This window comes from Uloborus diversus, chromosome 2 (assembly GCF_026930045.1).
Source record: "Uloborus diversus isolate 005 chromosome 2, Udiv.v.3.1, whole genome shotgun sequence".
Classification (NCBI taxonomy): domain Eukaryota; kingdom Metazoa; phylum Arthropoda; class Arachnida; order Araneae; family Uloboridae; genus Uloborus; species Uloborus diversus.
The window spans coordinates 197,034,691-197,050,078 of record NC_072732.1 but is presented as its reverse complement, the minus strand read 5'-3'; the positions used below and the strand labels follow the sequence as shown (position 1 = coordinate 197,050,078).

Sequence of the window (15,388 nt, the reverse complement as noted above, 5' to 3'; positions counted from 1 at the left end):
AAATGAAGGCGAACCAAATGACTTTTTACTTTTATACTACGGGCAAAACCGTGCGGGTATCACTAATATGAAAGTATAGTGCCCTTGGCCAAGTTCAACAAAATAGAATTCTGTCTTCTATGTCTAGCCGTTTCTGGTTATGGGACACAAATGCAATACTGATGTACTACTTTCTTAAACCCAACACAAAAGCTTTATACATACATTCACACAGACATCATGACAAAATTCGTCTAAGTTAACTCGAGTATGGGCATAATGGTTGCTTGGTTGAATTTAGGTGCATTTGTAAAAACACGCATTCGATGATACTTTCTTTTGATTTTGTTCAATGAAAGAAAACTGCCTAGTTATGTGTTTGTACACATAATTTAAGGTCATATGTAACGAATTAGGCATTTGGTATTAAAGTACCATGAAAGGGGGGAATGTTATTATCATATGACATTCAGACACATTCAAATCCAGCTATGAAATGATGTTCTTAACTGCTCTATAGTAAAAGTGCAAAATAATAAAATATTACGTTATTTTGCTGAAAATGTGTTATGAAAAGGACAAAAAATCATCACGCATTGATGCTGAACTCATGGAAAACAACACTTAAAATCTTATTTTCAATCGCTATATTTAAAAAAAAAAAATCTTTTCTCCCATTTTGCAATCTCCCTCAAAATAAGTTAAGTGGAAAGCTAGGATAAACAACAACAACAAAAAAAGAGAGAGAGAGAGAGAGAAATAAAGTTGTAAAACTGAGCATGTGAAACCAGACAAAGAACGAAAATATACGGATAAATTGCACCAGGATAGAATTGTACTCAACTGTACGAGATCCTTCCTAAAACACTTTCTTTTATCTTTACAAACGGTCAATAACCACATTTCGGCAGATTAAATGATTAGAAGGAAGAATTTTACATTGAAAAATTCTTCCAAAGTCGTTTCTGTACAGAAAAAGTCGAGATATTTTCGGCATATTCAGTACAACCAATAAAAAAAAAACGAATTTTTTTTTTCCAAGCATGCCAAAAAATATAATTGGTTATTGATTGTTTTAAAGTCACTTATCATTTACTGTTTTTACTTTCTTCTATATCTAATATATAGAAGAAAGTATTATATTTGCGCAAATTTTCGAATTTGACAGATTCGAACGTTTTGAGGTGTGTTGAGTCCATTTCGACCATTTTTGGAAAATGTCTATCTGTCTGTGTGTCTGTGTCACGTATGTGTGTGACCAGTTTTTTGTGGCCGCTCTACAGCAAAAACTAAGGCATGAAATCGAACTAAATTTGGTACACATATGTGCCGCTATATGAACTTGTGCCCATTTGTTTTTGGCGCGAATTCCATCAAGGGGCGTGGAGCAATGGGACGTTTCTTGATTTATGCGTGCCTGCTATTCCCCACGAAGTAACTGGCGGAATCAAACAAAATTTGGTCCATATGTTGCCTTTAACAGGTACAGGTGCTGATACAATCTTGGTGTCAATAGTTCAAACAGAGGTTGAGTTATAGAACGTTTTTTGTTGTCAATTGTGACTGCTGTATCTCAAGAAACAATGAACGGAATCAAACAAAAATTTATCGACAACTAGCCCTTAGATGGTATAAGAGCTGATTCCATTTAGGCGTCAACAGCTGAAAAGGGGGGGGGGCGCAATCGAACGTTATTTTTTTCCATTGTGAGTGCCATATCTCAAGAAGTAATTCTACGTTCTGTCTGGAATTTCGAATAAATGAATCAATGTGTAAACAGGCGTTGGTTCAATTTTGGAGCCAATCGCTCAGTGGGGGAGGGGGGGGGGGTGCTGATTTTTTTTTGTGAATAAAAAATAGCTTTATAATTGCTACAATAAGAAAGATAAATCGTAATAGATTGTTGTCTGTGTATTTCGCGTGATTTTAACTGTCGGAAAATAACCAGAAAATCGCGATGATTTAAACTTTTTAACTGTTGCCATCTTGTGTTTGTTAACATATAAATGTTTGTTTTTATTTAAGCAAGGCTTTTAAAGTCGTCAAATTTTTGCTTGTGAAATTTTGTTTTTGTTGGGAATATTTCTTTCTCGTCATGCATGGGGGGGGGGGGTCAGAATTCATAAGGAAGATATAGAAGAAAGTTTCGTGATGGCCACAACATATTAGTTTACTTCCTTCTCCGTTGGATACAATTGAAATATTGAACTACTAAACGACGTGTTCTGTTTTCACTGCAGTTGATATGCAGCACTTTAGATTGCTGGTATTCCAAATGTTTCGAAATTTCCGTAGTCGTTATATATCAAACTTTTTTTATTTTCCATTTTTCTTTTCTTTCTTTTTTTTTTGAGCAATCACGATTGCTTATTGTTCTCACTTGATTGTTTTGATGTCCTTTGATTTCATTTTCCCACCGCCACCAGCATCACCGTCGACTGGGTCCTCACGATGCTGCTCCTATAGCGAAAGCCGTCTCCAGGTTGCATCCTTGTCCTACACACACGCGCATACATACACAACTACACACACACACACGCACACACACACACACACAAACACATACACACATACACCTGCACACACATACACATTCATGCCTGCACACAGACACAAACACATATGCCTACACGCACATTCACATACCCCCACACACATTCATATGCACAACTACCCACACACTTATGCCAGCATACAGACACAAACACACATGCCTACACACACATACACATACCCCTACACACAAACATATACCCCCACACACAAACACACTCGCCTACATACACACATTCGTGATTGCGAAAAACATAATTTAAATTCAAGATGTAAAAATTCAAATAAATTTTTCTTTCTTTTTTTCTTTCGTTTATTTTATTTATTTTTACTTCCCTTTACAAAAAAGGAAGTATTGTACTCGCGAAAAAAAAAAATCACTCAAAAATTAAATTAATTTCCATTTTGCTCACCCCCGAATGAATGTTGAGATTTTTTTCGACCCGACCACACGTGCCTAGGAACGTACAGACACCCAAAATATCCGTTTTGACGATCCAAAATTAATTACAACGAGTTTTCTTATGACGTCCGTATCAAGGTATGTATGTGCGTATTTGCCCACCTTTTTGGGGAGAAATTAATGTTAATTTCAATTCTAACGCAAGTGGTGTAATAATTTGTCAAACAATTTGCGATATATCGGCAAACTTTTGGCCGCCAAGTTTTGTCGCCAAATTTGGAGACATTTCTTTTTTTTTTTTTTAATTTTTAAGTCTGGTTTTAATTCGGTCAATGTTGGTGATATTTAAAGAGTTAACCACTGAATCACATTAAAATTGCCAATAATGGAGAAATAAATCTATGTAAAACTTTTTTTTTTTTTGCTTTGGTTGGCAAGAAACTAGGAGTGAAAATATTTAGTGTTTCCTTGCTTACTTCAAAGCGCTATTATCATTAAATTGGCGTAAAAGGAAGTCATGTGATGCACACATCAGCTCGTTTTTTTTTTCCTGTAGTCAAATAAAAAAAAAATAGCTATCTTTTTTCAGCTATGTTTTTGAATAAAAATCTAAATTCATTTCTAAGAAAAAATAAGTGATAAAAAGAGAGATAAGGTAATACATTTTTTTTTTCAACCCGTTTTTTCTCTTCTCGCAATTAGAGAATTTGCTTCAAAAATGCACACTGCGCAGAAGTCTGATAACATAGTGGCAAATCATGAAAAAAAAAAAAAACTGATAAGTGATTCTCCTAATGTTTCTTTGAATGTTTCTAATGTTCCTAATGAATCTTAATGTATTGTCATGACAACGCATGGTCAAAATCCAAAAATATTTCCAGGATTTAAATTTTTGACATAACAATCCTACACTAAAAGATATTGCGTGCGGATGAAAAGGCAAAGCTTCTTATCCTGCAGACGCCAGTGGGACACCATTCGGGAACATTATTTTGGGGCCGTGGTAGTCCGATCGGTAGAGTGTCCGGTTCGGGGCCGGAGGGTCCTGAGTTCGAACTTTGATGGTCGAAGACCCACCGTTGTCATTAAAGGGAACTGGGCGACGTTAAATATGCTCGTGGTCTCAATCTCCTCCAAGTGAAACGATACCTCTGGGGGTGCTAGCACCAGGTAGCTATTAGCTCCTGGACTAGTTCTATATTCTCATTATCTGTTCGATCCGGTGATGGTGCTGCCATCTATCAGTATATAAAATAATGGAGGCAAGGCACTTAGTATGCAGTCCTTGACATAAATACAGTTGTAGTCAGTTGTGACTCTGAATAGGATAGGAACATTATTTTTACATGATTTAAAACACCTCCATACTACCTCTCGCTTGCTTCCTCAATAATTACCCAGAAAAAAAAACTATTGCATAGTGCAATACACGCCTAATATATTACACAAATTTAAAATTTTTGACAGATGATCATAATATTTTCTTCTCTCGCATAAATTGTAATAAAAACCGGTTTCGCACTACAAGAAAGGGAGAAATACGACAGGTCTAAAAGGACGAACAAAATAGAATGAGATTAAAGATCCCTGAAACAGGCAACTCTTGGAGATATACGTGCAATTGCGCTCGGACCTAAATTGCACCTAACGCTGTCTGCGCCCTCTATAAACACTTTCCCCCGTCTTTTGAGACAGCGGGTGAGATCCACTTCCCACTGATAGAATGATTAGAGAAGAGCATTTTGCATCAAAGGGTATCTCTCAATTTCCCAAGGGTCGTTTTTCTCTCCCGAAAAATCGAAACGCTTTTCTCCACCCCTTCGGTCCCTACCACTAATACAAGGTGGCATTTTTTGCCGAATAGCAGCTGATATTTTTTTACGTTTCGACCTTTTGTTTTCATTTGTCAGGTGAATTTTTTGAAGTTACTTAAAGGATTAATTAGAGTGATTTAGACTAAATATATTAGTTTGAATATAATGGATTATTGATTATTTTCAAATGATTTATCATTTACTTGTTTTTACTTTATTCTCCTTTGGATATAATCGACATATTGGACTAATAAAAAAAAACTTTCGTATATGTTTTCACAGTAGTTAATGTTCTAAGCACTTTATATTGATGTTATCCCAAATGTTTCAAATTTTCCGTAGTCGTTATTTTAAGATACCATTTAAAAAACACGTCGGTTTTGATGAAAATAACAAAAGAACTTTTCTTTAATCGACGAAAACTGCGCTAGATAAGGTATGAAAATTTTCAATCCTCTAAGAATGGAATCGTTTCATTATATGTTAACACTTTAAAAGAATAAATAAACAATCCTTCAACAAGTTTTCCTTAACTGCGATCAGTGAATGGAACACATTTTATCCTTTAGTTGTTAGCAAACACAAAAATAAGAAAAAAAAAATATTGGGTGACATTTTACTTTAAATTAAGTCAGTTTAAAATGCAGCATGGAACTCTGCTTGTGATGTTTCTTCCTAATTTTGCTTTACCAACTTTTACAGTGGTTGCTTTTAATTAATATGTAAATTTAATCATTAAAAAATTTAAAACAGTTTACTAATTAAAAAAATACAGTACAAATTTTCTATTTTAGAATTTAAAGTTTTTTTTTTAAATCAAAATTTTCGGCGTTTTCATGGCATAATAATTATGGTTAAATATATGCTTTTTAGTGGTTTTTCATACCCCATTCATTTAAATTTTTGCTACAACAAAAAGGGTCATAATTGATCTTAAATGCAAAGTACCAATATGGCACCAACTATCTCAATGAACTGTTTTTTTTAACCCTATAAAAGATTCGTAAAACAGGTCAGATTTAATTTTTATGCCTAAAAAATGCCTACGTAATTCGCGTAAAGCCAAAACATAAATAAATGCGTAGGAAAGACTCAGTAAGCCACACTATTTAATTCGTGTGACTTTAGTCGCAAATCTAACGATGTTATGCTCTGGTAATGAGTTCTCCTTAAACAAAGAAATACGCATCTGCAACTTCAGTCTAGATGTGATTTTAGTTACGTTTGTTTATTGTTCAGGTTTTTGCACTTTTTTTTCACTTCTCAAGGAACTAAACACTGAAAACATAAAAAAGAATGAAATAATTATTGTAGGTATGTGTTTATTTTTGTTTAAACTGTAATTAGCAATAAATAAACATTCTAACCTTTTTGAAAATAAGTAAAGACATGAAGCACAACAACATTAAAGCACAAACTTGGAATAATAACGCAAAAATAATATGCCTCAAACATGTGTTCGGGGTCACATGATGAACCTTTTCAAATGCAAAAAAAAAGTTGTCCTGATGGCAAGCAACAGTTTTTCGACAGTATAGAATCATAGTGACCGTAGTTACAAAAGATCAATTGTTTTTTTTTTTTTTTTTTAGAGAAAACGGTGTTAGCATAATTTTGAAATATTTATGCTTTAAAAACATAAGAAACGTCATTTTTTGTCAGGGAAAAAGTTTTTTTTTTATTAAATTGTAACTTTGAAACATTGAAACAAATATCTATGACTCCTTCAATGAAATATATAATTTCTATAGAATCAAAGATATTACTTGTGTAAAAACATTAAAATAATGAATTAATTATATTATTTTTATGATTAATTAGTACTAAAATGTAAAGGAACTTTTCTAACTACTGTACGTTTAGACAGATGAAATAATGAATCCAAATACTAGTTTAAACAATCGAATGCGGGAGTAATCGATAATATAAAAACACATTGCAAAGAAAGAAAATATGTAACAGTCTCGTTTTAGATTGAAATCCTTCTTAATTTAGACCCAAAAATTTTTTGAGAAACTTATAACAGAATTTCGTTTTGCATTTCTTTTGAAACCACACGGAAAACAAATATCCGAAATTAAGTGAACTATTTCTACCCTTTCTCGCCAGGTGGCAGTGTTTACCAACATTTCGACAACTGGGATCGTAGCCGGGGTCATTTGAATTTAGTTTCTCGTGATTGGCGGGCGGCGTAGTAAGCAAAGCGGTGAATGGATATTCCTACAGCATGTTCGTGCTCTTAGTGATACTGCTTCTTCGCACAACGCAAGGTATGATATGGAAATATTACAATTAAACAAAATTAGTTTTGTTGAATTTTTTTTGCTCGAGGCAGGTGTTGTCATAAAAAGTATTTCGATATTTTTTTTTATAAATACAGCGGATGCAAATCGGCATTAATAATACAGCGAGATGTCGATGTATCAGTGTTCCACGAAACTATACATTTTTACTACCAATAGTATTTTACCGTCCCCATGTATTTGAGTACAATACAATTTAAAGCGCTGTTTAGTTTAATAATATTCTACACAACGTTTTACGTCTGTAAAAAGATGATTTTTCTCAATAGGAATTGTTGCAGTCTTTGCTTCTAAACCGTTAATTTAGTTTCTAATTTCGATAAGGAAAAAAAGAAAACTATTTTTTAAAGATGGTCAATCTTCAGAATGTTGAATTTCCAACCTATATTTTATAGAACTAGCAAAAAATGGGTTACAGGTTATTGTCCAGTTTACAGGTGTCATGGTTTGGTTAACTTCTAAAAAAATATTCTGTCAAATATGTCAAGAACACCATGCGTTGTTTTAAATGAATAAATATTTAGGCACTTGATATAACGATAATTCCTCAAATACGTATATCGTATCTCTAAGTATTAACGTATCGAGGCTTTAATGTATCTATGTTAAGTTATAGATTACATCTTGATCATTCGAACCTAATAATTAAGTACTTAGTTGCTTCATCTACAGGCTCAAAAAAAAAAAAAAAAAAAAAAAATCCCCAAAAATTCTTGCCCATCAAACGGATTTCTTTTGCAAATCATGTTTATTTATTTATGTTCTTCGTGAAGACGAGCTCAATAAAAGCTTTTGTAACTCATAGATGGAAAATAATTTTGAAATTCTGAAAAGTACATGTATACCTGTATGTCAGAGAAAAAATATGTTTTCCTCTACGATTTTTTAACATTTTATTTTCTAAGTTGCATGCTTAAAAATGCAAGAGGTGGTTTAAGCCAGAGATTAGTTGTCATAATGATATCAACAGCATTCAATTTTACTGAAGCTTCTACTGGTTACAAGACAATAGTTCTTAAGCTCCCGAAAGGTATAAAGTAAGCTGTTAACGCCATAAAGTAGCTTAAAACATGATTCATTTCATAAAAGTATGACAATTTATTATTGAAAATTAGAATTTACTCACGTATGAATTGGTGAAGCACGTCAAGAGTTTCTAAAACTCATAACACATCATTAATGTCACCGATAAACCTCATACATATGGTGTAGTGAGAAGAAAAGGGATGCAAGTGGCAAAATTCAAAATTCGGAGAAACCAGTACAAATGGTAGAAGAACCTCTCTTCTGTCTTGGGGCAAGAGATTGTACTAATAGCCCTGGTAGGTATAGCGTGATTTAGAAAAAAAAAATTAATGAAAGCGCAACCTAGGATCTGATACTTAAACGCGTTTTACTCGAAACTTAAACTAGTTCACTTGCATCCATTTACTTCTCACTGCCTCATATGTGGTCGTGCAATGCATTTTTTTTTTAAATTTATCTCATTATGAATTGCGTTTATCAATCATGGATTAAATATTTTTGACTGTTAAAGCTTTTTAAATAAGTTATAGTTTTGCGTTTAAACAATTTGGCGCACGCGCTGAACAGTGAAATGGAAATTAGTTTAAGTAATAAAAAATGTCGGGAATACTTTTTTCAGGATGTGTTGAACATGAATGTCAAACATGAATTGACAAACCAAGGCAACGTTTAAAATTTTTTAAAGTCTTGCCTTCTAAAAAATGTATTTGGATCCGGATTTTTTTTTTTTTTTTTTTTTTGCACCAGTAAGAAATTTTTATTTTCACAACTCTTAACCAATATTTTGCTTTTTTTCGTAAATATTTTTTGCGTATTTATGGCATGTGTATTTTAATGAATAACGTTTATAAAATTTGCTAATAGTCAAAAATATTAATATCCTCCATTCAAAAATGTAATTTATTAAGGATTTACACTTTCAAGCGTTCACCATGGTTTTTTAAATCTTAAATCTATCAATTTATACTGATTATAAGCGATTGATTAGTTTCAATATCGGGAAGAAAGGTATGTATCCGTTATCTTTTTTTTTCCCCAACATAAAATTTTACGAACCTTTTGCAAATATGAGAAGTAAATACTGATTTTATTTTGCACTGATTAAAGGTTTCAACTATCTAAAAATGCGGGTGAGGGGGAGGGGAGAACAAACACGTTCTCATGTTTAAAAATTTCGAGAAATACTTGCTTTGCTGCGGAAAAACGCAGATTCGCAAAAAAAATTCTTACTTCCTAGTTTAACCTTACTTTGTGTCATACATTCCTTTTTGAGCATTAAAAAAGAAACACACTTTTAAATAAAGCGTCAAACACTACATACGTAGCTAAAAATCAGCAGATTATCAAAAAGTAATAATATGCACAAAAAAGGACGTGAATTTTGACAGTCGTGCAAGTTTGGCTGTTCCACTGTTCAGGCCAGATACTAAAGAAAGGGACACTGAATGTGGAACGTTATAGTAATGTCCACGGGAAAAAAAACCTTAAGCTTTGTATACCTTTCCAAAGGGTACCACCGCTGCGGCAGCATATCTTGAACGGTCAAAACGATTGGATAAATATGAACGAAATTCGGTGGAAAAAATATTTTACCATAGTGTTCTTCAAAGCGAGTCAGAGGGAAAAGAACTCCGGTTCTGACTTCGACTCCAGAAATTTTAGAGCCATCGACTTCAACTCCGTCTTTTTTGCTTCAAAATTAGTGCGACTCTGACTCTGACCCTGACGCCGCAAGCACTAACTGAGTTGCGGACTTTGAGGGAAAATTACCTACTCCGACTCTGCAGATCCGTTTTTTTCAAAACAACTTGAGCAACTGCATTGTCTCCAAAATTGACTTCAACAGGTTGCAGTATTCAGCATCACCATTTGTTTCTTCGAAAGATGATAACGGAAAATTTCTTACTTTGAAATCGAACAGATTTTTTTCAATATAATAGTGCACAGCAACACAAAAAAAGCATCTTTTTATGTTTTGTTCTATCATACAATTATAAGAACCACATCAACAAAAAAAAAAAAAAAAAAAAAAAAACATGCATTAAAAGTTTGAGAAAAACTTGTATAGCGATTTTAATATCATCTTTAAAAGTTCTCCGTAATATTCAGATAGTTAGACTTTTAAACATCACTTTTCAACATTCAAAGAAATATAGCTACTGATTCTATGTTTTTTTTTTTTTAAATCCCAAATTTTCTATTCTAGATTTTTTTTTTTCATTTACAGGTGCAAACGGTGCTTAATGCCTAAAAAATTGCTTTAAAAATATGTTTTTTTAAAAAAATTAACTGTTTTAGATGTAAAAATTTTATTTTTGTCATGTTCTGTACGTATAGGTTTATATCCAATTAAAAAACCTCCTTCCATTGCAGGCACACGTGTGAATACACAAGTCATAGGGAAAATAGTTAATTCTAGTTACGCGAATTTAAAATCCTTTTTGACACTCAGCAACAAAGAAAATTTTGAAGAGAATGAAACAAACTTCGTGTATCATTTGTTTCTTGTAGTTTCATTATTTGGTTAATTGTTACTAACAAGTTTAAATGTAACTAGAGCTGTCATAAAAGTGTCGCTTAAGTTTACGAGTATAACTAACATTTAATACTATCCTGGAAACTGTTGGCATACATCCCAAAGGATGATAACTATTCCTATCTTAATGTGTTAATTATTCTTTTTTTTCTATCATGTATTATAAATTATATGAACTGGTGCGAGAAAAGTTATAAGTTTCCGCCACAAGCCGCTGCTAAGCCAGAACAATATTTTCTTGAAACTATTTTGATTTGATAAACTAAGAGTAAAACGAAGTTGGCAATTCGTTGAACATATCCCACAGAATAATTCCTTTTCCACAACATGCATTTTTTATTTTTCCTATTTCCTTTCAACGGATGTCAGGTAACCATTCCTTTCTTTCGTAAATGATAAAAGCAATGTTATCGAAGCATAAACTTTGCAAAGCTTTTGCGCTATAATATTGTCATTCTTATTTACCACACGTTAGTAATGTTTTTATTTACCCTCGCATTCTTTGTTTTTGATAGTTTTACTTTACGCATTTAAACTTGAGCTTTTTTTTTTTTACTTTAACTTTTTGCATAAGGTTGTTATCAGTATAACATTGAAGGAATATTTTTATATCAACTATTATATTCAGTTGTAAAACTCAAACAGTAAGTCACAAAGACTTTTTATTGTGTGTGGTGTGTGAAATGTAGACGAAATCAAATGAAAACAGAACCTTCATAAATTTATATTCATCATTCCTATTTTTTTCTTTGATTTGTATAAAAAAACCCGATAGAATTAAAACCTGGAAGAATCATATAAATATTGTTCCTCAATGTTTGTTTCATTGTGAAAACGCCATAACTTCTTTTATACTTTTAAGTTTCATAATAAGCATAATTTGAAAGATTTTTTCCCCTGCTTTCTCGTTTTGGTTGTCTTTTCGAAAAACTGATTAATTTTGGGTTTTGTTACGCATTTCTTTAACGTATACCATGCCAAATTTAAGTCAAATTAGTGTAATTGGTTTAAACATCTTTGTAACAATCCGGAGGTCTTGAGTTCAAATCTCTATTGGCCAAACAATGCAGCTTATATAACCTATTTTCTTCAAAAAAAAAAAAAAAAAAAATCCTATATAAATTTTATGAATACAAAATCTAATCTCTTAGCAGGATTCCGCAATACAGATTTTTAATTAAAATCAAGGAATTGAACATTCAGTTTTAGCATAGCAAATCGAAAAATTTCTTTTTAATACAGTGGATTCTCTCTAATCTGAACATGCATGGGACCGAACAAAAGTGTTCAGATTATGGTGGTGTTCATTATAGGGGGAGACTGGATAATGCATGCATATGTACTATATTGCATCAATGGACCATTTTTTGCACTTTTCCCAGTGAGCTATACCAGTTGCTGAGATAAAGGCGCTGAATGTCTGACTGGTGGCTAGTAGTGCAATGTCTGAATTAACTCAGTAGCACCTAAACTCTTGCATTGCTTTCTCCTTTTTTCAATTAAAAAAAATACAAGGCATTCAACAATAAATATTACAACTCAGCTATGGGTACATTACCTGGAAAAAAAGAGGCATTTTTAATCTGCTTTTGCATTGTGTATTCTCATGCAAAGTATATGTTATTATCCAAGTGAAAAAAATTCCGGTTATTCTGAGCCGCATTGTGCTTGAAGGTAATCGTATTTTAAAGGTCTTGAACACTTCTTGATGCAATGATTGGATTCTTGAAATATAGTTCAGTAGCTGAAACTTCAGTCTCATATTGCTCAGCTAAATTATTTTATGTGATGCAGTAATATCCAGGAAAATAATTTTCTTCTTTTCTCTCCATCTTCCCCTTAATGATTTCCAATCCAGATTCATACAAATCTCCGGGACTGATTGTGAACATGTTCAGCATATGGAGAGGTAGTAATTTAACGGGAATAAAAATAGCGTTCATAATACCGGAGTGTTCATATTATCAGGTGTTCGGAGTACAGAAAGGTTGGCCTATATTAAGTTTACGGAGTTTCGCCGGGACCATCAAAATGTGTTCATAATATCGGGGTGTTCAGATAACATTAGGGATTGTTCAGATAAAAGAAGTCTGCAGTACTTTATCACGCATTGCTTCAGAGTATACTGCCGTGCTAAGCACAAAAGTCGTGTCTGCACTTTTTGTCAAAATTGAGTTATTGCCACCAGGTGACACTTTGCCACATATTTTACCCAAGTGCAATGTTTTATGGTCATTTGTCGATGGGAAATATTAAAAAAAAAATCTGAAAAAGTTTCATCTGAATCAAATATATCCACGCACACAACTTTAAAGGGTAATTTCTCATTTTGAATTCATCTGCAGATACCACTTTTGCGCCTAGCACGGCAGTACAGCTGCCCGAGAGGGATGTTCATTAGTTCAGTTGGTAAGAGTAAGGTGCTAAAGCTCGACTACGGAGAGAGAGCTGATGACCTTCAGGTCGATACATCATTTGTTTCATTTGAAATGGCGAGATAGCGCCGAGTAGAAAGAGGCGTGCTCTCGCTGATACTATCTATTCCAAAATGACTACAAATAAGTTATTACAAATGATGTTTCCTTTTCAAGATCACCTACCATCTCTGTTTGTTCAAGCTTTATTAAAGCATTGGTCAAGGATTAAATTCTCCCATGAACCGGAAAACGTAGTTTTTTAATTACCAATTTTCCTCAACTTATATCGGCCTTTATTTGGGGGTAGGTTTCCGAACCAAAATTGTGTTGAGCATTCAAATCAGAAAAGAAAACGTTTATTTTAGCAAGGTATAAATCTCAGTATTGTGTATTTATTCCCAAAGATTTTTTTTTTTTTTTGGTGGGTAAATCTTAATTTACTCAATACTACTTCATACATTAGTAAGGTATCATTTTGAAAATTTTTTCACCGCTATCAGTGGAAATAGAGAAACAACCCACATTTTGGTGTTATTCGAAAAATTACACTTAAAAAACTGGAGTGGAGTGTTTGTTGTCAAGCGCAAATGGTTCGCACATTAGTAGTGTTATTTCTTTTTTCAAATATTTTTCATCTTGTCTTTTTTTTTTCTTTTTTGTTTTAATGTTACTACGTATTCAGTATTTTCAGAATTCAGTCTCCTATAAAAAGTATCGAAGCAGAGAAATAAAAAACATTTTAAATGCAGAAATTGATAACAATTTTTTCTAATCACATTAATACGTTAAATATTTTTGAGTATAATAATAAAATCACACATTTTCAAGTTTTTACACAGCATTGTCTATTATTTGAGGACCCTGAGGCCCACCGGGTATCTTTACTGGAAAATTCAAAATAAATAATCATTCAAATCGCCTACATTAAGTGAAAATTAATCATCAAAGCCTAAGCTTTACTGCTATTTTTTTATTGCAGCAACATTTAAAAACCTTTTTTTGAGATCCGCATCATCAATCAACTATAAAGACGGATACTGTTTTTATCTAAGCGCTATTAAAAAACGATTTCGTGGAAGAAAAACATTTTTTTCTCTCCGCGCTCTTAGCTGAAAATGGTGTGTTTACAAACTTCATCATTTCAGTGGGTATTTTTATATTTTCATTGTCTGCGGGCTTTTAGAAGATAAAATATTTACAAAAAAATTGTTCAATAAAAGTTACAATTTTAATCTTTGGAACACTATTATCGTTATATTTTTTCAGACATGAGATTGGAAAAGTTCATTCATTCAGAATTATATTGATATTTTTCGTGATCTAAGCTTAAAGTGAAAATTATTTTTGCAGGACACGAAATTTAAATTAGTAAATAAATAAATAAAAAAAATCAGTGTTTATCTTTTCAAAACAATTTATACTGCCTTGTCTGTATTTGTTCGTTAACTCCAAGAAGAAAGATTCAATTATGTTTCTTTTATGGATTACTAGTGGTAACCGGACGGCTCTGCCCGTAGTAGAAAATTAAAAGGTCTTTTGGTTCGCCTGTATACTTACAAATAATGTATGGTGAATTTATCGTCAATTGGCTTGCCCATGTTATGGTTCCACATTCTGATAACTAGGTAATTTACTCGTCCATCTTATGATAATTTTGCTCGGAAAATGTTCTTAAAATTGGAATAGAAATAGTACGAAATTGAATTTTCGACAAATCGCTTCGATGTGCACACCCCGTGCTACAAACTAATCTTGTGCAGAATTTCATTAAAATCAACCGAACGGTCTAGGCGCTATGCGCGTCACAGAGATCCTGACGGACATCCAAACAGAGAGAAATCCAGACAGAGAGACTTTCAGCTTTATTATTAGTAAAGATAAGAACACATTCATATTTTCGGTGCGTCCTTCTTCTCCTTTGTATAAAATATGCGCTAAACATCTGCTAGCCGCAAATAAGACTCGACAGATGCTTCGGCCAGGCTCTAAACATCGACGCCGATGGTTCATTAATTTAGCCATCAGCATTGGCGACCGATGCTAAACTTAGAGAAAACACAAGCCCATAGGCCTTGAAACACATCTACATGCCGATGTTTTACGGAAACAAAGAAAAAAAAATCTAACTATTTTTATCTATTTTTTACTGCACTTTTGAAAGTGAGTACTGCTCAGATCCCAAAACCGGGAAGCAACGGCACCTATACCAGTACTGGACTTTGAGAAAATGCCGAGTTTTTTTAAAACTACCGAACTTTTTAAAACATTGCAAACTCTTATCAAAAACTCATTTTGATAAGAGTTTTAAGATTTTAATGCTTTTAAATTGAATCATTACAGTATGTATTAGCAAATTA

General features: G+C 32.9%; 1 protein-coding gene across 1 annotated transcript in view; it reads left to right on the top strand.

Moving 5' to 3' along the window:
• Positions 1-6,928: 6,928 nt before the first annotated feature.
• Positions 6,929-15,388, top strand: part of LOC129217610 (uncharacterized) — a 197,504-nt gene continuing 189,044 nt past the window's right edge. The window contains exon 1 of the mRNA XM_054851939.1: positions 6,929-7,019. Within this exon, the coding sequence (XP_054707914.1) occupies positions 6,977-7,019 (43 nt within the window). The 5' untranslated portion in view covers positions 6,929-6,976. The remainder of the gene's footprint in view (positions 7,020-15,388) is intronic.